This window comes from Megascapheus bottae, chromosome 15 (assembly GCF_031878675.1).
Source record: "Megascapheus bottae isolate mThoBot1 chromosome 15, mThoBot2.hap1, whole genome shotgun sequence".
NCBI classification, from domain to species: domain Eukaryota; kingdom Metazoa; phylum Chordata; class Mammalia; order Rodentia; family Geomyidae; genus Megascapheus; species Megascapheus bottae.
The window spans coordinates 25,939,343-25,965,799 of record NC_143523.1 but is presented as its reverse complement, the minus strand read 5'-3'; the positions used below and the strand labels follow the sequence as shown (position 1 = coordinate 25,965,799).

Sequence of the window (26,457 nt, the reverse complement as noted above, 5' to 3'; positions counted from 1 at the left end):
CCCAATCAGAAACTGTAGTAATATAAACTAACTTTATGACTCTCGGATGATAATTATACATTAACCTTGAGAATTGATATACTACCAAAAAGATCATTTCAGAGTAGGGACTCTGACTCATCTGTCAAGGTACCTAGGTATTTTGGTACCTAGGACATTTAGAATGTGGACTCAATGATTAACTCATCTGGCTAATTAACCAGATGTTTTAAATGACTCTGGATCCTCCTTTATTAGGGAATGTCCTTAGCAACACAGGTAACATTTACCAGGCACCTTCTCTGTGTCCAGCTCTCTCACTGAACTCCAAGGTGAATAGATGTCCGTACCCCCATATTAAAGCTCATATAGAGGTTCTTTTCATTCCTAAGACTCCTGAGGAGTCAGTTTTTCTCTCGGAAGCAGCTGTGTTCATCCATTTGCACACTCCAGTAAGAGATGTGGAGAGAGGTATCGAGACCCTTCAACTGTCCGTGATCACTGTTGAACTCATTTACCACAAAGGCTCCAGGCTTCCCTTTCAGGGTCCCAGCAACTATATATATATATATTTTTTAAAGAAAGTCCTAACATTTGTACAAGGCTTTGTTCAATTAAACTTCATATTTTCAAATCCTACTCACTGCTACTTCTGTTATAGAGATTTCTTATTTCTGAAATCAACAGAAGAGGGAATCCTTTCCTACCCCAAAACTCTGCTCTTTAGGACACTGCTCTTTATCATCACATCTCTTGTTAGCTTTGCACAGGACCCTTATGCTGCCTGGCTATGAAGAACAGGACTAGGCAAAGAAAAGGCCACAGATAATTTCTCAGAGGGAAGACCAAGCTCTTCCAAGAAGGCGTGCATTCCTGAGGACAGAGGAGAAGAGGCACTGGAGAGCAGCCACAGGTGACCCACAGGACACAGATGGGAGGCATGCACTCGAGGGGCAGCAAACATGAGTCTAGGCATCACATAAGCACAGCAGCGGCCAACACTTCCTCAGAACTTAGTACTTCAGTGAGAAAGGGAGGTTTTGCTGCTGGGGAGCAGCCATTCAGGAAAGCTATGGGGGAGGGAAGTCCAGCAAGCTTACGGTACTTGAGACAGCTCCCGTGAGGTCAGGCTCCAAGGTTCTGTGGAGGTCCTCCGGTATGGGAGGGACCAGCGGAGGTGGTGGTGAGAAGGATGGTGGTGTCTGGCTAATGGGGGAAGGGGAGCCACAAGCACTGGCTGGCTGGCTGTGGTGGGACCGCCTCTGCAGATGAGGGGGAATGAAATCATCTAGAGTCGGGAAGGTCAGAGGTGAGGTGGCAGGGGTGGTCGCCGGGCTAGTGTGATCGCAGCCAAGTGGCCCCAGAGATGCTGGAGGTGTGGCAGTGCCTTCTTGCCCTCTGTCAGTGTTAACCAGGTAGAGAGGGACAACTATTACCTCAGGCTGGGCTGGGCTGGAGGAAGTGGTGTCCTGCAGGAGATAAGGGGGTCATTACGTAATGGGGTACAGCAGGGGGGAAGGAATTCCATATTTAAACACTCGAGACTGGTCATGCACTGATGTGCCCTGAGAAATATTTAATCGGTGCCCTTTCCTCAGAGTACATGAGACAGTCGGTGCCGGCCAGCTGGCCTCCTGACACTCCATGACACAGAGGGAGCCCCATCCAAGTTTACTTTCCATCCATCTATTTTTGAATCCTTTTAACACTTTATGAGAGAAAGAAAGAGAACAACAGAGAAGACACGCAGGCTTTGTTGAAACCCACAAAACTGTTGCACAGGGCCTGAAGGCTCAGGAGTAAACACAATTTGGCACCTTGTCACAAAATACAAAGTGTTATTTCACCATATGATTAGTCTACAAATTCCACGCTCTGACATACTTATGCACTTACAGAAAAGAGTGGAGGGGGGAGAGAGAGAGGTCTGTGCTGAGGATGTTTAGAGATAACTGGGAATTCAAGCTGCAGCAGTATTAATGAGGACAGGGAGGGTAGGACAGCCCAGAAAACAAATGAACTGCTCTCATCAGTTTAGAGACAGTACAGCAGACACACAAATATTCCTCATTTCTTGCCTTGGCTGGATAACACGGCTGCAATAGGTAAAGTTCTTTGCTCTTCTGGCTTTCGGGATCAGAGGTAACCTGGGGACCTAGCACAGGTGGTCTCACTGCATCTGGGAATGAAGCCCAAGGCCCCAGGGAAGGACTCTCGCCAGGGTTACGGGCATCTTTACAGATGTGGATGTCACAGAATAGCTTGGGAAAGTCAGGAGAAGGAGCAGGAGGTGTTTTTCCTGTGCCGGCTGTGGCTATGTGAGGGACAAGGCTTGGAGCTGGTGCTCGGGTGCCTGCAGTCTTAGAGGGAGTGTCTTTGGCTGAGTCACGTGCAACAGGAGAGTTTTCCGCTGCCGCTCGGCAAATGTTATTGGATACACAAGGTACATATAAGCTGCTGATCTTTTTATTCCTGAAGGCCTCATGACATGGGTTAGAGCTCACATTCTTACTATAAACTAACCTAGTGGCTACATAGTGGTGCTGGCGTTGGGATGAAGCACTGGGGACCATGGTACCCAAAAGCAAGGGACCAGGAAACACTGCATCTTTAGGAGGCAACCTAAGTGCCAGCGGGACAGCAATGGACTGGGGGTGTGAATGGTTCTGCTGGCTGAGGGTGCCAGGCCGGACATAAGGCTTTGGGGAGCTCATATAGAGGGAATCCTTATAGGTACCATGGGAAGTGCGGGACTGCCATGCAAAGCGGTCCTCTTGAGGGAGGGCAGGGTGTGGGGTAGACAGAACCTTTAGCAGTATTTTCAAGACATAATATGAGAAGGGGGGTGGGGGAAGAAGAGGAGGGGAAATGGAAAGAAGGATGGCCATTAGAAACAATAGCATAATGTGACCTGAAGACATAACTCCACACATTTTTAAGCAAATGCTCATGGCACCCATAGTTCTCTGGGCAAAGCCAAGGACTGACTCACACTTACCTGCAGAGGCTTGCCTGGCTCTCATCCCAGGAAGGCTGAGCCCATCCTAGAACAGGCTGGGTTAACTTGGCATCAGTCCTTGGTTGGCTGCATCTTTATAAACCCCTTGATTTAAGGATACCCAAGGGGCCAAACACCAGTAAAGAGAGACCCAGAACCCCCTTTCCTTCCTCATCTCCCACTTCAAGATTTTTTTCCCAAAGCCTTTTGTTTAGAAAGTCTAAATCTGGGGCTGGGAATGTGGCTTTGTGGTAGAGCGTTTGCCTAGCATGTATGAAGCCCTGGTTTGATTCCTCAGTCTCACATGAACAGAAAAGGCTGGAAGTGGCACTGTGGCTCAAGTGGTAAGAGTGCTAACCTTGAGCAAAAGAAGCTCAGAGGCAGTGCCTAGGCCCTGAGTTCAAACCCCAGGTCTGACAAAAGAGAGAAGGAAGGAAGGAAGGAAGGAAGGAAGGAAGGAAGGAAGGAAGGAAGGAAGGAAGGAAGGAAGGAAGGAAGGAAGGGAAGGAAAAAGAAAATTCAAATAAAACTACCCTCTTTGTGTTCACAGGAGACAGATGTCTTCATTAAGAGTCAACCCTCAGCTCCATAAACATAACAAATTGACACTAAGAAGACACTAAGGACTTTAAATCCACATGTGTTCTTTTCTCAGAGGAAACAATATGATGGAACTAATTATTAGAAAGAAGGGAATATAGGGGTAGTTCAGTAGTAGAGTGCTTGCCTGAGGCTTAAGTGTTTGCATAAGGCACTGACTGGGTTTACACCCCAGTCCCACATAATAGGAAGGGAAAAAAGGAAGACAGATTAAAATGTAGGAAAAGAAAGGGCCGGGAGTTTGGCCTGGTGGTAGAGTGCTTTCCTAGCATACATAAAGACCTGGATTTGATTCCTGGGAACCACATAGATAGAAAAGCTGGGAAGTGGTGCTGTGGCTCAAGTGGTAGAGCTCTAGCCTTGAGAAAGCTCAAGAACAATGATCAGCCCTGAGTTCAAGTCCCAAGACTGGTAAAAAAAAATGTAGGAAAAGAAAGAAACATTGAAGAGTAAACAGGTAAGAGATTTAAAAACATTTTATGACTCTGGATTAGAGTATCAACCCAGAAACAGTAAAATAACCTATCCTCAAAAGGGCAGATGGAGTGGCTCATACCTTCCTGTATTCTCAGCTACTCAAGAGGATCAGAATTCAAAGATAGCCCAGGTAAAAAGTTAGCAAGGCCCTACATCAATCAATAGCTAGGTATGATGCACATCTGTCATCCCACCTATCTGAAAAACATAAATAGAAGGATTGTAATCCAAGCCATTCCTAAAAAAAAAAAAAAAACCCTTCATAACCTATCCCCAAAAGAGAATGTCTGCCCAATTAATGCAAAGCTCATCCAATCATCCAACCTCAGTGCCATAAAAATAAAATAAAATGAAAGTTTTCACAAATAACCTGGTAGAAAAAGCAGCTATTTGAGTATTCTCAGCAGATCATCAACAGATGTCTGTACTATGTCCTATCCACGGTACACTCCTGAAAGTTAGTGGGATATAGCTATATAACCAGCCAAAAAAAACAAATGAACAGCCTCTCTCTAGCTCTAGTATACAGCAAGAGCAAAAAGTTACTTGGCTCAATGAACTTGGACCAGAGATTGCAAATGTTCATAGAGTACATGATGCTGTCCAGAAACAAAATATTTGCACTTACCATACACCAAGGACTGTCAAGTAAGCTCATATTGGCCTAAGAGGTGAGCAAAAAAATCATTTTGATTTAGATTCAAATTGACTTTTACTTTGAGCTCTTTTCTTGCAAGTGATCTCTTCTTATTCAAGGATAAACTTTTTCGACAAGTTTTTAACTTAATTCAGCTATGGCCATACATGGGAACAGGATTGCATTACACCAGACATGAGCACTACCAGGGTTGTGACTCTGCAGAGAGGATACTTCCCCAGAGTATCCACAATGCACTTAGAGCCGAAGGACTTCCTGTCCTGTGGCTTCTTGTAAACCCAAAGAAGGAAGGGGATCAGGCACAGTGACTTGATACAAAAGCACTATTAGCTGTTATATTATAAATATTGCAGTAACCACACAGGCATTACTGACATGCCTACTAATAAAATTCCACTTCTCTGTTTTTAAGGTAGGTCAGTAAGTAAAAAAATGAAGCTTCTTGAAAACTTTTGTGTCTATGGTTTACATAGGTCTAGAAATACCAATCTTTTCTGCCACTTGGATCTACCATGCTGATGCCAATGTCAAACAAGGAAACTTTGGTTCCATGCTGCTGAATAGAGGACAGCAGCGTGTCCAGGTGATCAGGACACAGGATTCCCACTTGGCCAATAGGTCTTCTAGGCCTTAATTTACACCTTATTAGGAAATGTTCAGCCCACAGAGTTGTAATAGCTCTCTGCAGCTAAAATTAAGCCAAGGCAGTGCCCAGTCCAGCCAAGTCCACTTTAGTCAGTGCATAGTCACAGCACTATGAAGTCAAGAAGTCATATTTGGCTTTGGTTCAAGTGGTAGAGGACCTGCCCAGTAAGCACAGAGCCTTGAATTCTAACTTTATGCTTTTTTTTATTTTTTTTGCCAGTCCTTGAGCTTGAACTCAGGGCCTGAGCACTGTCCTCGGGCATTCCTCAAGGCTAGAGGTCAACCACTTGAGTTACAACACCACTTCTGGCTTTTCTATTTATGTATTACCGAGGAATCGAACCCAGGTCTTCATGCATGCTATGCAAGCACTCTACCACTAGGTCAAACTCCTGGCCTCCTGAATTCTAACAGTACTGTTTTCTAATCTGGACAGATCTGACTGCACCCATTCTTGAGACTGCTGAGAAGGAAGCATGTCCACTACAAGCAGCACATTTATATCATTGGAAAGGTCTCAGAACAGGAACTAGAAAGCCATTTCCCAGACTCCCAAGTGCCTGTGTCTACAGAAGACTTCAGGAGGCCAGGCACATTCACAGGACCTGTTTTAACCAGGGGCCCTGCATGCATATGGCTGTACTCAGGATGAGCTACAGCAGAAGGCAGAACAGCTCAGCTATGTTGCTCAGCATAAAAGGCAGACAAGCAACCTACAACAGGCCTGGGAAGGCAGAAGTCCAGAGAAAAGGAAAATGTGAGCTCAAATCTCCAGGAACCCCTTCAGAAGGAGGCAAAGGAAGGAGACCACAATGGGAATGTATTTCTGCAACAATTATTGAGTAGTTCCACTTCCTTTAAAAGAAGCCATGAAAGTGGTTCCTCTATGAAAAACATTCCTCATAGATCACCTTTCATAAACATGGCAAAGAATCAGTAGGGAAAGAAAGGAAGAAGATGGGGGTGGAACAGGACATCTAGGAAGAAAGACCTAAGCAAAATGTTCCCAATTGCAAGTTCCACACTTCTGGGGATTTTCTGCTGAAGGGAAGAACTGAGCTAGGAAAGCTGGGCTGTGCTACCATTCTGACTTCCATGTACAGGCTCTAGGGCTGCTGGATTTAGAGCCTACCAGACCTACCTGGTCTTAATGTATAAGGATATAGTTGCTGGAGCTGTTATAGTCCCAGCTCCAGAAAAATTAGTAAACACTAGAGACACTCTTCTGAATATTATACTCCAAAGAGTTTAAAAAGTTAAAAAGCCTCAGACTTTTTCTGAGGCTTATTAAAGGTTAAATGGATTCCCTCTTTCATAATATTCCCAGATACATGTCATATCTAGAAAATATTAGGTCTATTTTCAATACCCCAATATAGATGGACCACATCCCACACTTCTGTTTCCCATGACCCCCAACTCTCCTTCTGAGTTTAGTCCTTGAAGAACTTTTCCAGAGTTGTCCAAAGGCTTGAGAAGTATTTTCCACGAGCCAGATGAGCAAGGCAGAATAACAAGTCTAGGATACCAGATACCACTCTTGGTGCTCACCCTGCCCACCTCACACACTTACCTTGGGCTTGTCAGCAGAAAGGCTGGGATGCACACTTCTGTAGCCCTTGGCGGCAAGTGAAGAGGGCTGGGCATTCCCGTTGGCATCAGCATTGGAAGAAAGCCTCCATTCATCTGTGATGAAAAATAAATTAGTTAATTAGCTTAAAAAAAAAACCCTATTAACTCAGAGGGAATCATCCTCAACTTCAATCTAGTTCAGGGGAGCCTAGTGGAAAGCCAGAACAGCAAGAATAAAAAGTAAGCCCTACCTGCTGAAGAATCCTCTAGCTCCAGGCCTATGAGTGGAGCAGAAAGGATGAAAGCAGGAAGAAAAGGGGAGAAAAAGAAATGGTTACATCTGCGAGAAACAAGCATAAGAGAACCAGAAGGACGAAAATCCAGCACCCTGTTGTCTGACACAAAATGCCCTCAGTCACGATGGCCTGATTACCATAGGAACCCACTCTAAACCATGATGTGTTCACAAGAACTGACCTTTGAAAATACAAGGCTCTCATTCACAGGAATGAAGAAACAATTGTTCCTTGACATTCTTATTTTACAGAGAAAAAGGCAACTGAACTCTTCACTGTCCAGTCCCTACTCACTAACTCCCATTCCTCTTCTCCAAGCCTGCTATGGGCTTCAGAGGACTGTTCCTCATTAAATGGCAGGCTCGGCTAATAACCGGCCCTGAAAAGGTAATGGCTAGACCACTTCCAGGGTGTCGGGTTAGTGGTAGAATTTAAGTCCCAATATGATGGGATTTTTTCAGAGGGGGTAGAGGAAGGGGATCTTGCCTTTCCCCCTCTCTATTAAATAACCACATAATTATCCTGAGAGTTCATCGTACTACAAGGTACCCTTATATTCCTTCAGCCATTTTTAATAAAAAAATTGTTCTAAAGATGATGCGTGCAGAGGGGTTACTGTTACGTAAGTCAAATAAAGAATACATTTCTTTTTTGACTATGTCACCCTTTTCCTCAGTCTCTCCCAGTTTCCTTTCAGCCTTTTCGCCATTGCCTAATGCATTCAGATTCCTCAAACTTCTCCCAATGTGACCCACCCACTCAATACTAGTACCATGACACAGAACAGTGTACTGGAGATATATTATATATCCGACTGGTGAAAACCTGAACCTGAATGCAAATCTTGGCTTCACTACCTCAAGGCAAGTTATTAGCCTTAATTTTCCCATCTTAACAATGGGTATGCCTCCTTCACAGTGCTGCTATGAGAATCAAATGGCATAAACTATGTGAAATGCTTAGTGTAATACCTGGCAAAGATTAGTAAATGCTGAACATTTTTTCACCATTTCCTACATACTATCTCTTCTATAGTCCATCTACTCTGGAGATCTACAAACCTTTCTGTAAAGAGCCAGATAATACATATTTTTGGTTTTATGGGCCATATGGTATTAGTCACAATAAAGGTTGAGAATCCCTAATTTGAAAATCTACAATGCTCCAAAATCTAAAATCTTTTAAGCACCAATGTGTTATAAGTGAAAAATTCCACACCTGACCTCACAAGACAAGCCATAGTTAAAATGCAGGTGTACTAAAAAAAATTGTATAAAATTACATCAGGCCACATACATGAAGTGTACGTGGGACAAATGAATTTCATATTTAGAATGTGTTTCATTCTTGAGATCACTATTTTATATGCAGAATTTCTAAAATTGGATACAAATTTAAAATACTTCTGGTGTCAAACATTTCAAATAAGGGTCCCTTGGGCTTCAACTGACTCTGCCATCACAACTCACAAGTGGCCACTCTAAATGAACATGGGGATGTTAATGAACAATCAAATTTGAATGTCGTATAGCACTGCAACGTCTTTCTTTGTTTTACCAACTATCTAGAAATGTATAAATAATTCTGAAGTGGCAGGATATATAATAACATGCAAAGGCTGGATTTTGCACATGGGTGCAGTTTGCCAACTCCTTAATCTACCCTATATAGGCATAAAGAGAGCACTAATACTACATCTATCAAAGTCAAGCCTCTACTTTAATCTTTAATGTAGAATAGATAGGAACCTTCCTGATGTCATGTTGTACAAACAACAAATGCCAGATAGACATACTTTTATACCTATTTAATATTTCATTTAGTGTACTAGAAAATCTCTCTCCCATGAATGAGAAGGCAGAGAAACTAACTGGTTTGCCCAAAGTCACACAGCCATATACTGGAAGTTGTCTGCTTCAGAGCCACACCATCATCTATGAAGAAAAAGCTCTTCTCTAGGGAAGTGGTAGCAGCAAAAGGTGTCAGAACAAAAGTCAAAGCAGGGGTGAGGATTCTGAGGGACCAGTACCTAAGAGCTGCCTTGTCTAGCTACAGTGGAGTCATAGCAAAGTCTTGGGAAAACACAGATTGGGAGGGCACCCACTCCAGCCTCTGTGACTCAGTGAAAGTGATTCCCAAGAAATTGTATTCTAACAAATTCCCAGTGATTCTGAGAGGCTGGTGTTGACATTGATACTTGGTACACTCAAAAACATACTTGTCCTGGAAAATTCATTGCGTCCACCCTTTTCCCCAACATATCCTCAACGAAATAACTAGCATATATAGAGTAACTTGCCTGCTCTGTTAGTAGATGCCTGTTCTATATCTGTCCTCCTTTATAGAAAATTAATTACGTTTTATCTTCTCCCTCCATAACTACACTGTTGGAAAATGTACAGAATGTTTTTTGCTCATATTATTACAACATTCTGGTTTGTGTGACACCAAATTTCACTTTTCTCATCTGAATCCCATATACTACACCTCATAGGACTGCTGAAGAATTAAAAGCTCAGGTATGTGATGAGAAAGTGATTGAGTGGGGCCGGGAGTTTGGCCTAGTGGTTAAAGTGCTTGCCTAGCATGCATGAAGACCCGGGTTCGATTCCTCGGTACCACATACATAGAAAAAAGCCAGAAGTGGTGCTGAGGCTCAAGTGGTAGAGCTCTAGCCTTGAGAAAGTCCAAGGACAGTGCTCAGGCCCTGAGCTCAAGCCCAGGACTGGCAAAAAAAAAAAAAAAAAAAAAAGGAACTTCTAAAAAAATAAAAATATAAAAAAAGAAAAAAAGAACTTCTAAAAAAATAAAAAAAAAAGAAAGTGACTGAGTGTGTGTGTGTGTGTGTGTGTGTGTGTGCATTGTGCATGCACATGTGTGCCCGCATGCACGCATGTACACATATACACTTGTACTGAGGTGTTGGGGCCTGAACTCAGGGCCTTGCACTCTTGCTTTCTTCTACCACCACCACGACCACTACTACTTCTACTTCTTCTCCTCCTCCTCATAGTTGGCACTCTACCACTTGAGGCTAGCTTTAGTTCTAGCTTTTTCCTAGTTAAGTGGAGATAAAAATCTCTTGGGTTTGTCTGCCTGGGAAGGCTTTGAACCATTCAAGATCTTCAGAGTTTCCACCCAGTGGAAAGTGACTATATTTAACACTTACTGGTGTTGTCATTCCAGTGCATGACATACCTGGCAGGGCCTTGAACACAGATGACATATTGTGACAAAGTTCCTTCATCTTCCTTCACTCCATTCCATCCTTTTTAGTTGTTCAACCTACTCCATTACTTTGATTATACCATCTTCTACTTTGCTATTTCTAGACCATCTTTGCATATATACTATATATGCATATTATATATGTGTATATAATATATATAACACATATATTATATATGTTTGAGAGGCTCTTCAATAAAGGAAGTAAACTTTGATAATGGATTTGGGGACATGGTAGTTTGCCCACTTTTTGGTTCCCCATTGGGTTGGTTCAAGTGACCCTGGCAAATAGCTGAGTCATGGAAAGTTAAGATGTGGCTGTCCTTTCAAACCTGTACACATCGCAAAAGGACCATCACTGTGGTATCAGCTCACTTCCTGTGAGCCTACATCCTCCATCTTGTTAATTACATGTCTTACAGTGACATAGACATGACTGTCTTTGGGGTCATAATGATTAAACGAAAGCGTATGATGCAAAGTATGGGTTTTTTTGTGAAATTGGAATCCAAAGTCTAAGGAGAAAAATCCCTATAGCGGTAATGCAGTTGTAACCTTTCTGTTGAGACAAGAATGTAATATCCTTGAGAATCAATTAATTTTTTTTATCATTTCAAATCTTCAAAACTGTTCCCATTACTGTGAAAGGGTGGTTCCTGAACCTCTTTAAGTGGTTCTCTCTTTCTTGTTGAAAAAGAGCTAGTTATAACCCTTCGATTTCATCATCTCTCAGCTGTTAGCCTTCTTTCTGAACCTTGAAGGTTAGTAACAGCCCAGAGCCAATTGTGCCTGAGTGCACAGAATGTACACAGGATGATATTTTACATATATAATCATCAATTATTAACTCCAGATTGAAAAGACTGTCAAAATGCTTCTCTCAATAAAATGTTACCTTTGAGCTCTCCAGGAGGGAAGCACCTTTGGAAAGTTGGCTCATAAATAAGATTTTGTGCCCTAAAGACAATCTTCCTGCAAGAAATATATGCTTTATTTCTTATAGAAATATAACATTTCTTGCAGAAGTATTTATTGCCTTTTCTTCCATCTGCTCTTTAAATGTGATCTTCTCTGGCCTGTGGCTATAAGTTTCCTGGCTCTTTCTTTCTTTCCTTCCTTCCTTCTTTTTGCTAGTTGTGGGGCTTGAACTTGGCCTGAGCACCGTCCTTGGGCTTTTCTCAAGGCACTCTGCCACTTGAGCCACAGCACCACTTCCAGCTTTTTCTATATATGTGGTACCAAGGAATCGAACCCGGGTCTTTGTGCATACTACTCGAGCACTCTTACCACTAGGCCAAACTCCTGGCCCCTCTCTCTTTCTTTCTTTTCTTTTCTTTCTTTCTTTTTTCTTCCTTTTTTTTTTTTTTTTTTTTTTTGGGTCAGTCTTGGGGCTTGAACTCTGGGCCCGGGTACTATCTCTGAGCTCTTCAGCTCAAGGCTACTGCCCTACCCCTAGGCCTGGGTGTTGTCCCTAGGCTCTTCAGCTCAAAGCTACTGCCCTACCCCTAGAGCCACAGCCCCACTTCCCATTTTCTAGTGATTAATCAGAGATAAGAATCTCCTGGTCTTTAGTGCCCGGGCTGGCTTTGAACTATGATCCTCAGATCTCAGCCTCCTGAGTAATTAGGAGTATACGCATGAGCCACCGTGCCAGGCTGTTCCTGGCTATTTCTTTCATTTCATTATGTGTTCATTGCATTTTGGCTATCATCAGTTTACCTATCAATTGATAGATGTCAGTTCTGCTTGATATCTTAGGATTGTTTTCAGTCTCACTGTGTTCTGATAGAGCACTCAAGAGTTAGATGACAGGTTAAAAACAGGTTTATTGGTGCTCTAAATCTTATTTGTTTGTCTTTTATTGATGCTATGTAGTAGAGAATTTAACTTTACCCTAAAAGAAGTCCAGCCTTAGGTTTCTGGCCTTTGTCACATTCTTGGGATGGCACAATTCATAGGGATGCTTTTGTTTATCCAGGGAGTTAAGCCAGCAATGTGATTTAGCATTGAGTTTTAAGGCAACAGAAGCTTCACACTTTACTTCTGTGGAAGCCAGTCTGCCAGGTGGTCCATGGAGGATGTATTGGAGACCCAACAACTCTGGACACAAAGTCTTGGGTAAACTTCCTGTTGCAATACCTTAGGTGTAATGTCATATATCAATACTGGGAAATAACATGGGGAGAGGGCAAAAGGAAGCTCCAGGATTTCCTCTGACTATTGTGTGCACTGCTCCTTTGATTTTAATCACTAACCTTTTCCTATTATAAGCCAAAACTGCATCCTTTTAGCATCATCCCACTAAACCTAACTGAATTTGCAGTTGGGTATAAGAAGTGAAGGTACTTTTTTTTTTTTTTTGCCAGTCCTAGGGCTTGAACTCAGGGCCTGCACACTGTCCTTGGGTTTTCTCAAGGCTAGAGCTCTACCACTTGAGCCACAGCACCACTTCCGGCTTTTTCTGTGTATGTGGCACAGAGGAATCGAACCTGGGTTTTCGTGCATTCACGGCAAGCACTCTACCACTAGGCTAAACTCCTGATCCCTGAAGGGGGGTTCCCTTGGGGACTTTTCTCTCCAATTTCTCAGCTGATCTTAATTCTCACACATGTACTCACTCATAAAAGATTGATTTCATGAGTATAGGAGGTACCCTTAACTATGTTATCTGTTTGCTAATGCCACCCTGGGCAGCAAATGTGAGAGTCAAAGCAGAGGAAACAAATTGACTATGGACCCAAGAATCTTTATGTCTAAAGATAACTAACTCAGTAGTAGAGAATTAATAAACTACAATGGCTAAAGTGAACCTGGGTGTCCAAGTCAGAACACACAAGTTGATGTGTCAAACCACAAGGTCTCCAAGTTGTACCAAACAAGAACTTGATGTTACATTCACCACTAGTTCAAGTTCCCCATCTTCTCTGAAAACAACACACTATGACATAGGAAACAGAGTTGATATGAACTGACAGGGCTAACACTCAGACCTGACCAGCAACAAGATCAGCCAACCAGATTAAGTTATAGAATCTTCTTCCAGGAACAGGAAGTCCAGTATTAAGATTACTACTGTTCTTTTCAGATGATTCTGATCTAAGAACTACCACAATCCACCATGAGAGATGAAGAGGCTAACCAGGAAACTTTAGATCCAGTTACTACTTGAAAGCACTGAGTCTGGACAATGGGCTGAGCAACATGGCTCAGCAATCAAGAGTCGACTGACTAGCAAGTATAAATCCCTGAGTTCAAACCCCAATACTATCAAAACATAAAAAGTAATAAAAACAAACAACTGAACAACTGGGCCATCTCCAAGGGCTCCAAAACAAAGGTTTGACAATCACACTTGCTTTCCAAATTGGCACTAGCAGTCCATCTCAGTGGTCTCTTCACTTGGATGCCGGCAGCTCCCAAAGCCACAACCTGGACTCTAAATTTCCAAATATCCACGAGAAATTTTCTCCTAGAAGCTCTTCCCTTCTCAAGAAACTTAAAATGTCTAAAAATGGAATTCAACAATCCTTTCAACATCCTCCACAAATCCCTATCTCCACAAAAGCCATGAAGATACCTCCTTCTGGCCAGCCTGAATCCTAGCTCTCTTTGGGGCCTGTCATTTCATCTTCACAAAGTTATTTTTAACCTGCTCTTCATCCCACTGCTACCACAACTAGCCCAGGCCTTTCTTACCTCAAACAAACAGATTATTAAACCTCTACAAAGCCTCCTGATCTACAGTAACTTTATCCCTATGGGCCTGGCCCTGTGCTGAATGCTTTAGATAAAAGAACTCATCTAAACCCAAACAATTCCACTATGATAGTTTCCACTTTCAGTTGAGGAAACTGAACCTATATAGTCATATCCTCTACAATAAGTTTATTTCACCCCGCCATACTCCAGCCCCCAGCCCTCTATGCCACACTAGGCTTTGTAATTTTAATAACAGAATGTGATGTTTTGGTTCTTTCCTCTACTCAAAACCGGCTTGTTCCCTCCCCTTCAGACTTCTAGAGTATATCATCAGTCGATGAGATACCATTTGTGTGAGGTTAATTTCCAAACTTGCCAAAGTCATGAAGCATTTTGGCACCAGTAAAAACAGGCTTGAGAAACTTCTAGCTCATGCTCTCATATTTTTCATGGACTCTAAAAGCCACTGTGATTTATCACAACTGGAAAGGAGAACAGTGGTCCATAAGTCCACTCTTATCTCTTTCTCTATTGCACCCACTGCCTCTCCACCACCTACATACCTAGAATTACTCTTTCCTCTTCTATTCTCCCGCCCTCTGTCATCTCTCCCTCCTTTACTCAGTTCTCATAAGTCTCAGTGACGTGCTCGGCAGCTGGTATACAAGTAATGCTAAACAAATTCACACAGATTTGGAATCAATGATATAAGTCAGGCATGGCAGCTCACTCCTGAAATCCTAGCTACTCAGGAGGCTGAGATCTGAGGATTATGGTTCAAAGCCAGCCCTGGCACTACAAAGCCAAGAGACTCTTTTCTCCAATTAATCATCAGAAAATGGGAAGTGGGGCTGTGGCTCAAGGGTAGCCTTGAGCAGAAGAGCTCTCAGGGACAAATCCAGGGTAGGACAGTACCTTGAGCTGAAGAGCTCAAGGACAGCACCCAGGCCCACAGTTCAAGCCCAATCTCTCTCTCTCTCTCTCTCTCTCTCTCTCTCTCTCTCTCTCTCTCTCTCTCTCTCTCTCTCTCTCTCTCTCTCTCTCACACACACACACACACACACACACACACACAATCTACAAATAGTTTCATAGCTCAAGCCTGATTAGGGTGGGGAGAGCAGTAGTGCCTTCAATATTAGTGCCAGTTTCAACCACTAGAGGGAACTCAAAGCTTCCTCTCCTTACCTCCTCATTCTCAAGCTGAGGACTGGGGTCCTTACTGGGTCATGAGCTGCAGGTATGTCTTCTCTCTCTTTAGATCATCCATTAGGATTGTTGTTCCCTCACATGTTCTCTATCTTAGGGGTGACTATTTCAGTTAGGCTGCATGTGGCTAATTTAAATGAGCTTTAGAAAAAAAATTACTTTGTCTTCTCATCCCAATCTTACATGCTCCCTCTGCTGCCTGGTCTTTACCTCAGGAGTAAAGCCTGCCACCTCTGCTTTCCTGGGTGTTAGGTCCTGAGCTGCCCACAAATCTCAGCGCCCTGTCTTCTTCTCCAGCCAGGTAGAAACAACTGAGTCCCAGCCAGCCTCTCAGAACTGGATACAAGCTCAGAGAAGCCTAATCCTTAGTCATCTCACCTATGTGCTCCTCAGGTCATAAGCTACTTCTGTCCACACAAATACAGCCTACAGAGCATTGGCTCACAGAAAGCTGAAACATACCTGTCAGTCTAGAGTTTGAACCACTTCTCATCATAGCACAGACAAGACCTAACAGTCCCAAGATCCCTGAAGCCCAGCAGCCCCCATCCTTCCTTTGTTCCTCTGCAGTCTCAAGGACAGCATACCTGGCTTGCTTTCATTTTGTGGAGTTTCTGGAGGGCTTGCAGGACTACTGCTTGGGATTTCCTTGTATGAAGAGGAGGCCCGAAGAGTCACTGCTCCTTTCCCAGTGCAGATTTTTGTAGGATCCACATCTGTAAAGAAAACAAAAAGCCAAAAGAGAAGTTTGAGTCCACGATCTCTGAGATATTAAAACAAAGATCAGTTAACAAATTGTTATAGCCAAAGAATGAGATGAATCTGGTGACAGCTATATAAAGTCTTCAAACATATGTGGCTAATGAAAACTATTCTGTGTATGGTGGAAAAGAACAAATGACATTTTCACAGGTTTGCCACGTATCACTATGTTAGAAAGAAATAGAAGCAAGTGCTGAGTAAATGTATGCGTTACAATAATATCAGCTAAAAAACTTTTAAAATGAAAGCACATTTATTCCTCTTACTAAAAGCAATCTAGGTTGGGGAGCAAACATGGAGCTAGTTAGTAAGGCATGGGTCAAGAAAGCATTTATAAGCTTCTAGGCCATCCTTCTTAGAAAAGAGCAAGTTGGCCACATGGAGAATTAGAGGGACATTTTGAGGACAACCACTGGTCCTTGCAGTTCTCCAATGGAGAAAAAAGAAAGAATCGATCCTCCTGTCATCAGGCCAAGACCCCTGAAATGCTGAGACAGGAGGCACTGCTCAGGAGTGAGAGGTTCCATCCCAAATGCAATAGGAAACTCACAGTCAGAAAGTTGACAAGGAGGGCTCAGTCTCCCAATGGACAGTGTCTCCTGGACCTCTGCACAGGATCCCACCCTCCCCTGGAGCTTCTTCTATAGGCCATCTGTGACAGTTCCCTTGAGAAGATTTTCAATGTGTAGCCCCCTCATATCCAAAGTCGATGCATTCCAAAACCCCCAATGGATGCTTCAAACCATAGACAATACTGACCCCTAATATGTGTTGGACTTTCCTATACACATGTACAAACCTCAGATTAGCCTAACTTATAAATTAAGCACACAAAAGATAAACAACAGTAACAGCAAGTCACTATGCCGTAATTACACTGTAGTAAGGTTGTTTTTTTTTTAATTAAATTTTTGGTGGGTCATGGGGCTTGAACTTGGCCTTGGTGCTGTCCCTGAGCTCTTCAGCTCAAGGCTACTACTGCCCTACCCCTGGGCCTGGGCAATTGCCAGTGAGCTTTTCAGCTCAGCTACCACCTTAACCTTGAGCCAAGTCCCATTTCCCTTTTCTAGAGGTTAATTGAAGATAAGAGTCTCAGGTCCTTTTGTGCCCAGGCTGGCTTCAAAACTTGATCATCAGATCTCATCCTCCTAGTAGCTAGGATTACAGGTGTGAGCCATTGTACCCAGCATTAATAAGGTTATTTTAAAGTTATTTAAAACATGTGAATTTGGGCCAGGAGTTTGGCCTAGTGGTTAAAGTGTTTGCCTAGCATGCATGAAGACCCGGGTTCGATTCCTTGGTACCACATACATAGAAAAAAGCCAGAAGTGGTGCTGAGGCTCAAGTGGTAGAGCTCTAGCCTTGAGAAAGTCCAAGGACATTGCTCAGGCCCTGAGCTCAAGCCCAGGACTGGCAAAAAAAAAAAAAAAAAAAAAAGAAAGAAACAAAAAAAGAAAAAAAAACGTGAATTATTTCTAGAATTTTTCAATTAATATTTTCAACCCAGTCAAACGTGGGTAACCAAGACCACAAAGCAGTGACACTGCCATTGAGGGGCTTACTGGAAGCATCAGGACTCTCACTGAAAGAAGCCTAGAAATTGGCATGAACCACAAACTTCAGAAGGCCATGTGCACATGGTTCTCTATGTATAGCAAAACCAAGCTGAATTCCATACTTTTTTGTTCACAGTCTGGACCCTAATCTAAAATCTCCATGATTAGGATTGTAGGTTAAAGTTCAAGTGTATGTGTTTGGGCAGAATGAGGGCTTAACATCCAACTTAGCAAAACCTCTTTTCTCCTTGTTCTTCAGTTTAGCAGCCATTTCCCAACAAGTCACCAACTAGCAGTAGTGCTGTGGAAGAGAACCAATCTGCTCCTATCAGGCTTCTCCCATGGAAAGCAAAGTACAAACCCCACCATGCATGCCAGAGCAGGCAGCCTCAGACAGCATCTATGTCAAGAGGGCAAGTGTCTCGTGTCATAGAACTTCTAAGAAAACTGTCTCATGGTCATTTCAAAGAGACCCAGGAGTGTGGCCTGGTGGTAGAGTGCTTGCCTAGCATGCACAAAACCCTGGGTTTGAGTCCCCAGTACCATATACACAGAAAAAGCCAGAAGTGGAGCTATGGCTCAAGTGGAAGAGCACTAGCCTTGAGAAAACCCAAGGACAGTGCCCAGGCCCTGAGTTCAATCCCCAGGACTGGGAAAAAGAAAAAGAAAATTGATGAGAGGCAAAAAGCTGGGCAAATCCAAATAGCTGGGGTGAAACTTCCTGGACACAGGCTAGATTAACCCTATGTCTACAAGCATCATGGCATCTCCTGGTCCTATTTGGACAGAGGAAGCTGTGACCCAGAGCTGACATCTGTACTGCATGTGCCCCACCTCTTAAGAGAGGAAATGTAGGATGTGACTGTAGGTAGACTGTAGATAAAGCTAGGCAGAGCCAGAGATGCTCGGGCAAACAGGCCTGAACATCACAGAGAAATGTTGCTCGGCCTCCAAGGCAACAACTTCAAATTTAGAACATTCTGGTGAAGCCAGGTTAATCCTAGGAGAAACGGGACTGGTTTTTACTTTTACATATTAAACAAAAAGTAGAAGGCCATGCACTTCAGTGTTATTCCAGAGTGACTGCTCAGCCTCTGTACCAAACATTCCAAAGAAGAAAGGCCAATGCCATCATCATCTGTAGTTCTCCCCCTACTCAATGGCTGCAGGAAACACACACATACAAACAGACACAGACACAGACACACACACACACGTGTGCACAGACACACACACACGCACATACCTACATGCACACATTCACATGGAAGTGGGAGAGAGGAAGGAAGAAAGGAAGCAAACTAAGACGCCAAAGGGAATGCCCCCTAAACCTGCAAGGATTAAGTCTCCAAGTATATGTTAGAAGGAGAAAAGAAAGGAAGCCATGCATGATCTAACAAGTAAAAACAACAGTAGGACACCACCCCAAATGAGAGGTACCTGAAGGGAATACCAGGCCTGAGGTGTATTTCACTGTCTTCACAGGAATTATTTTAACAGCAGAAATAGAGCCTGTATGTAAAGGGTCGGCAGTAGCTGAAAACACAAAAGGGTAAATGGTGCATCCAGAAAGAACAGTTGGGAAGCCCTCAGGCAGTTGAGGAACTGAGTAGAGACAATAGGAGGAAATTGCCTACGTAGAATGAACAATACAGAGAGCAGTAGATGTAGTTATTAAAAATAACCTGCTTTCTCTCTTCAGAGTTCTGAGCCAAGGCAGCAGAAGCCTTCCTTCCAACCACTACCCAAATTCAGTTGGTCAGAATTTAGTGGTGCCTCCTGCCACACCAGGAGCTTGCCAAGGCTCCGGACAAAGAGATGTGCAGACACACACATAGCCTGACAAAGAGGACAAGGAGTACAATCGAGGTTCCAGGGACCCCTGGAGAGAATACTAGATGGTTTACTCAGTACTGAGGGCTATGAGGAGAGGGCTGTGACCCAAAGGCTCCAGACAAGTGTAGGAAGGAAAGGAACACATTCACGAGTTGCCTGGTCCCTTTAGCCCTCACAGCTGCTTCCCCCAGATCATATCTTTTGGGGGTCCTTTGCCCATTCTGACAACCATCGCCCTTTGGCCCTAAGCAAATCAGAGCCTCCATCTGTCGGGAAGCAGATGGTCTTACTTAAACCCACCCTTTCCTGAGAAAGAGGTGCCAAGTGTCCATGTGCATGCCCAAGACTCTGGGCAGCACCCCAGTGCCCAATGCTGGATCCTGATGCCCAGTTAAACTAAAGAGGAGCAGAAATCTCTGCCTAGGACACAAGGAAAGCTACAATCCTCAGCCCATCACAAGACTCATGCTTATTCATCTGCTCTGCCCCTGGGCTCCCTGCCTCCAAATCTCTCATCTCTATGGAGGCCACATCTCCATGCCTCTATAAGCCTCCCTCATCCTCTCTCACAGGGGCAATACATAAAGATGGGAGCTCTTGAGCTATGATGCCTAAGTTACTCCCATGTGTAACACCCAACACCCAGAGGTCTCGGGGCCCCAGAGCCACAGATTAATAAGCAGTAGTCCTGCTTGGAAATGATAGACTTTCCCTGTTAAATCCATGCTGGTGTGATTGTCAAGGTTAAGAGGGGGCCAGGAGGCACCCCAACAGTAAACAGTATCCTCCCCCTCCCCACTGTCTATTGCACTGTTGTTCCATAAAGAAGTCATATCAAAAGGTAAGCTCAGCTGAACACCAGTGGTTCATGCCTGTAAACTTTGCTGCTCAGGAGATTTGAAATCTGAGGATCACAGTTCAAAGCCAGTCCAGGCAGGAAAGGCCATGATACTCATCTCCAGTTAACCACCAGAAAACCAGAAGTAGAGCTGTGGCTCTAAGTAGTGGAGTGCTAGAGGCCCTGAATTCAAGCCCCACAAGATACAACAACAACAAAATAATTCCGTGCATAAAAAATAACTTTTACAAGAATCGTACTTACTATACCTTATCAAATGGGAAGTAGAAGATTCTTGTTACAGATTTCAGAGGAAGAAACAAGCGGAGGTCCTGGCTCTAGGTTCAGAGACCTCTACAAGCCACCTTGATGACCTTTAGTTTACACCTGCCCCCTACTTTCCAGCCAGCTAAAGGTGAGTCTTAACTGGGAAGCAAGTAGAACCCACTTTTGCATAACACTCTCCTCCCACAGCCTTAGTTCTCTTGTGTAAATGAATTTACAAGAACAAAGTGGTTAGCCCCAGAGCCCACACTTCTCATTGGATGCTTATGTACCCCCTACAGCGACTGCACGAGCACTGCTCCTCCATTTTCCCTAAGTGAATTTAGTTAGATTGTCCAAGATCAGGGAGGCAGGAAATGAGACAGGTAAGCCACTTGGGCTCACTGGTCTCCATCTCCTACTCAAGTGCCTTTTCTCCTTAACATCTTCCTTAAGAGTCCACAACTTCCCTTGACTCAAAAGGGGTACTACACCAGATAGAAGTTACAAAGGCCAAACATGTCAAACTCTGAAGAACTTTTAGGACCTGTTGTGTCTCCCCATGCTAATTTTGCCCTTCTAGTTGACTGTACAGAGGATCACTGGAACCAGGATAGAAAGCAGGAACACGTGCTGCATCATCAAACTGCCACAAATTCAGGTATTTATCTATAGATAAGAGGACTTGATCCTCAGAGATAAAAGCCCTCTTCCAAAAGTCTCCATTGGTCAGAAATGAAACCAGGATTGAACCTTATCTCATTACTACAACTCAAGTACCATTCTCCCACATGGCAAAAATGATGCAAGGACATAATGACCTCAAAGGCCATCTAAACCATCTTTCAGTTTACATTTATAGCTCTTATTATAAAATTTTAAAAACTGAAAATCTGAGGGCTGGGGTAATAATTCAGTGTACAGCACTTACCTATACACTGAACAACTATATACCAAAATACTGGCAACACAAAATATGAGGATATGCATAAAGTTAACACCACTAAAATAATTAAATGATCTGGAGTCATGTTTCACGTAGCTGTGAACCTGGTCGCTGTTTATTACAAGCCAAGATGAAATACTGAATAAGAGATTTTATGCTGGTGAGAGCCATAGGCACCATGAATAAATACATACTTGGTGTAGCAATCAGCTTTCCAGTTCCCAAGCTGACTATGCCAGTGATGTCCTTCCCAAGTAGATGAAGAAGCCCTTGCCCAATATATCCTGCACTTTCTAGAAATGCTTTTTTCGGGGGGGAGGGGAATGTGGGGAGGCAGTTCTAGGGCTTGAACTCAGGGCCTGGGCACTGACCCTGAGCTTCTTTTGCTCAAGGCTAGCACTCTACCACTAGAGCCACAGCGCCACTGCTGGCCTTTTCTGGTTATGTGGTACTAAGGAATTGAACCCAGGGTTTCATGCATGCTACACAAGCATTCTACCACCAAGTCATATTCCTGGCTCTAGAAATGCTTCTTAAGACCAAGTTGGGCTTCTCTCTTCAGGAGACTTACCTTTGTCTTGTCCATTGCTGCTGGATGCCAAGCCATTCACAACAGCTTTGGAAGTACCCACATCACATTCTAAAAAGAAAAAGAAAGAAAGGCATGAGGCTGTGGCCATGCAGAATATATATTGAGTCCTACAAGGTACACAGTACTGGGAACAGAGTAGAGAGCCCACAGAGGAGTCCTGTCCTTACAGTCCCCGCAGTGACTCCATCCACTCCTCCAGCCATCCCCCCCCCCCCACACACACACACTTCCCATCAGTTTTCTCAGGCCTGGGACAGGCACCCCAAGGCATCATGGGAGAGGTCTGAGGATGACCTGTGGCCTGAATCGGGCAGAATGTAAAAGCTATTTAGAGATGGAAAAAGTGCTATAGGTGATACAGATTCGCTTGGTCCCTGGTATGATTCCTTAGCTGACATTTAAATAAAATCACTCTCGCTCCCTCAAAATGGCAACCATGTCCCACTTGTTAAAGTCATCCTGTCCTACCCATGAAGTGATTTTAGACACTTCTCATCCTTTCCTTTGTCTCTTTTTATTAACTATAACTAAAGTAAAAGGAACTGTGAGGAAATGTTTAGAAATCAATAAACCAAGCCGGGTGCCGTAGCTCACACCTGTAATCCTAGCTACTCAGGAGGCTGAAATATGAGGATCAATGTTCAAAGCCATGCCAGGAACAAAAGGATCTGAGACTCTTACCTGCAATTAACCTCTAGAAAACAAGAAACAGGGATAGGATCAAGGGTAGGGTGGTAGCCCTAAGCTGAAGAGCTCAGGGACAGTTCAAGCCCCATGATCCACAAAAAGAAAAAGAAAGAAAGAAAGAAAGAAAGAAAGAAAGAAAGAAAGAAAGAAAGAAAGAAAGAAAGAAAGAAAGGAAGAAAGAAAGAAAAGAGAAGAAAAGGAAAGGAAAGGAAAGGAAAAGAAAGAAAGAAGGAAAGAAAGAAGGGAGGGAGGGAGGGAGGGAGGGAGGGAGGGAGGGAGGGAGGGAGGGAGGGAGGGAGGGAGGAAGGAAATCAAAGAAACTATCATCTCAAACTTAAGTCAGTATGCTGTTGTCCAGCAGCCTCTGCTTCCATTCCACGTCAGCCTAGTTGGTGGACCCCAGATTGGTAATTCACACTATAGGCTTTAAGTTCCCCATCCATATAATGGCCATAGTAAAAAGCAGTCTCATCTTGGGGGATTTTCAGGAGAATGATACAAGATCATATAAGTAAAGCACTTCCCTCAGTGACAGGCAGCTTCCAAGATGAAATAAATGTAACACATCAGCCAGAAGAGTGGCCTAGTGATAGAGTGCTTACATAGCATGCATGAAGCCCCAGGTTCGATTCCTCGGTATCACATACACAGAAAAAGCCAGAGGTGGCTCTGTGACTCAAGTGGTAGAGCTCTGGCCTTGAGAAAACTCAAGCCCCAGGACTGGCAACCCCCCCCCCCCCCGCCCCCCCCACACAATCATTTTCACACTGCTTTTTCAATAAAGACAGGGATAAATGCTTGCTATGCAGCCACTGCCTTTCCGAATACATTTTATAGTGGCATACCATCCAATCAAGTAAAATACACAGTGTACTTGTACTTTCTGCACCTTCACAGAGGTGCTATTTTTGTTTCCTTCCAATTAAGATGGAAATTCCCAAAGTGAGGATGATCAGGTCAAAGGCCCAGAGTTTTGGACTCCTACTAAGCAAAGCCTCCTCCCAACACCTGCCTGAGAGAAATTCTTCAAGGAAGTCCCCAGGGTATGGCTGCACCCAAGCTTTTCTTCCAGACCTGCCCTCCCTCCTCCAGCCTTATAAGTGCTAGCAGCAATGCTATCTCTATGCTAAACCTGAGATTAGAAGAGCAAGACACTTTAGGTTACACATCCAAAGTTAAAAAGCACTAAAAGCTCCAGCCTATTTAAACATCAATAAGGGGGGGAAAAAAAGGCTCCAAGCACTGGCTCACATCTGTAATCCTAACAACTCAGAAAGCTGAGATCTGAGCAGTATGGTTCCAAGCTAGCTCACACAGGAAAGTCTGTGGGGCTCTTGTCTTCATTTATTTACAAAAAGACAGAAATGGAGCTGTGGCTCAAGTAGTAGAGTGCAAGTGTTGAGCAAAAAAGCTCCACTTCCAGGTTTTTGCTAGTCAATTCATTTCAAGCATAGGAGGAGAGTGTGAATACTATTTTTATTTGTTTGTTTATTTATTTGCCAGTCCTGGGGCTTGAACTCTGGGCTTGGGCACTGTCCCCAAGTTTAAAACAACAAAAGCTGAGTTACAAATTTCCAAAGCAGTACTTGGAAGAGGAAGGGCATGTAGTCTCTTCATATAGATCCAACATACTCAGAAATGAGGGAGAAGCCAGGTCCCTGAACCCACAGATGGAGGACTCATCTACCATTCCTTATTAGGTACTGGGCTCAGCACATGAGGAGCATTATCTCATAAAATCAAAAATCACCTAGAGTGGAGGGCACAGTACTCAACCTCTTTGTTTCAGTTTTGTCACTTACACCAGATTAATGCCTTCCCAGATCTATTGCAGGCCAAGCCACACAGAACAGTATTAAAGGTTGGGCTAAGGCCCTGTGCTGCTCCACTCCACAACCTTCCAACCATACACAATCCTGCACAACTTAGGACTGTATGTAGGGAAGTGGAAAGGCTTCTTAATTCATAGAGGTTTCAAAAAATACTCTCAACACAATAGAGTTAAAAGATCCCCCCTGAATGAGAGACCCACACAGTCACTCTCCCATCCTTACCAGCTCCATGCAGGACTAAGCTAAATAGTAGCCAAACAGGGCTTTAGTCTCCAGATGGAAACTTCTATGCTGGAACACTGAGAAATCTTACTTTCACACCCAGCAGGGATCAGTTCCCCTCTGTCTTCCCTACCCTGAACTTTCCACCCCAGCCTAGGACTAAAAATACTCAAAACTAGTCAGCTGTTGAGATCATGGTTTTTAAAAGTATAAGCAAAGCCCGGATGAAGGAAGTATTAGATTAGTTCTCACCCTAGGTCCATTATGCTCAAAAATCTTGTCTACTTCTGCAGCGGCCACTTAGATTAAGAAATGCTGCTGAGGTATATACATATGTCAAAATTTATCAAATTTCATACTTAAAATATCTAGTTTATGGTGCACCAACTGTATCTCACTAAAAAGAAGGGGGGCTATTATAAAGATCAGCACATAGTGCTCACAATGTGTATATATAACATAAAGTACAATTCTTGACAGACAGTGAAGGTAATCACACCATCATTCATGATGGAGGTGGCGATAGTGATTCAGGGCAAAGTTTTGGTGCTCACCCAGGTTTTGAGAAATAAAATAAAACGCTACTGGGGACCTCAACATTATGTGGGAAGTCTGGGTAAAGCGTAGATGTGACCAATGAAAGGCAGGATTGAAAGTGACTTACCAGAGCTCATGATGGTGTCCAAACAAGTCTTCTACAACTAGGGCTCTGGATTGCTCTGCAGAAAAACAAACACCAGAGAATGGAATTGACGAATGGCAGGTTCATGATAAATCCCTATGGTTAGCATGAAAAGTGCAAACACTGTAACCCTTAATAAAACACAGCTCAGCTGGATGACACTTGGCCAGGCTCCTGGATTGTGGGTGGTGGCGTACTTTTGTGACACTGGGCATGTCATTCAACCTCCTTACCTCAGTTTTGCTATTCATACTGGATTTTGATGCCATCCCAGACTTCCTCCAGTTCTAAGTCTTATAAAAAAAACTTAAATTATTTGAATGCACATGACTCAAGAATAACATCAAGGAAAGTAAGAAATTCATTTCGGGGGAAGGGGGAGAGAAAAGATAAAATCACAATACAAATTCATCATCAGAGGTTTCTAAATAATAGTGAATGCTCATGTATCCTAAATGCTTTCCATGTTAATTCACCTGGTCCTTTCCCAAGAACAGATGGCTGGTACACATATAGGTCTATGTCTGGGCCGTTTTGTTGTACTGACCAATCTTTATCCAACAACTCACTGATTTGACAACTGGAGTTTTAAGTAATCTTGAAATTAAAAAATATGAGTCTTCCAACTTCATCTTATGCAAAATCATTTGGGCTATCTTAGGCCCTTGGTATTTTCATGCTTTAAATTGTCTTATTAATTTCTACCACTTTTTAAAAAGTTTGTTATAATTCTGTTTTGGTTTTGTTGACTCTGGAGATCTAGGCAAAACTAATACATCTAGCAATATTGAGTTTTTCAATTCATAAAGACTCAATGGCCTGTCTCTGACTTCAGCCAAGTCTTCAATTCTCTCAGCAATGTTGCATAGTCTTCCACGT

At 43.3% G+C, this 26,457-nt stretch overlaps 1 protein-coding gene across 18 annotated transcripts in view; it reads right to left on the bottom strand.

Moving 5' to 3' along the window:
- Window positions 1–26,457, bottom strand: part of Sorbs1 (sorbin and SH3 domain containing 1) — a 228,499-nt gene that overhangs the window by 86,129 nt on the left and 115,913 nt on the right. For 6 of the 18 annotated variants that reach the window (XM_090346187.1, XM_090346191.1, XM_090346197.1 and 3 more), the window contains exons 3-7: window positions 25,561–25,615; window positions 22,135–22,203; window positions 15,949–16,077; window positions 7,181–7,207; window positions 6,931–7,043 (exon numbers count right to left, since the gene is read on the bottom strand). In XM_090346187.1, coding sequence (XP_090202313.1) covers window positions 6,931–7,043; window positions 7,181–7,207; window positions 15,949–16,077; window positions 22,135–22,203; window positions 25,561–25,570 — 348 coding nt within the window. In that variant the 5' untranslated portion in view covers window positions 25,571–25,615. Of the gene's footprint in view, window positions 1–1,079; window positions 1,449–2,057; window positions 2,787–6,930; window positions 7,044–7,180; window positions 7,208–15,948; window positions 16,078–19,119; window positions 19,216–22,134; window positions 22,204–25,560; window positions 25,616–26,457 lie in introns of all 18 variants that reach the window. The other 12 variants (XM_090346178.1, XM_090346179.1, XM_090346181.1 and 9 more) reach the window with 4 other exon arrangements.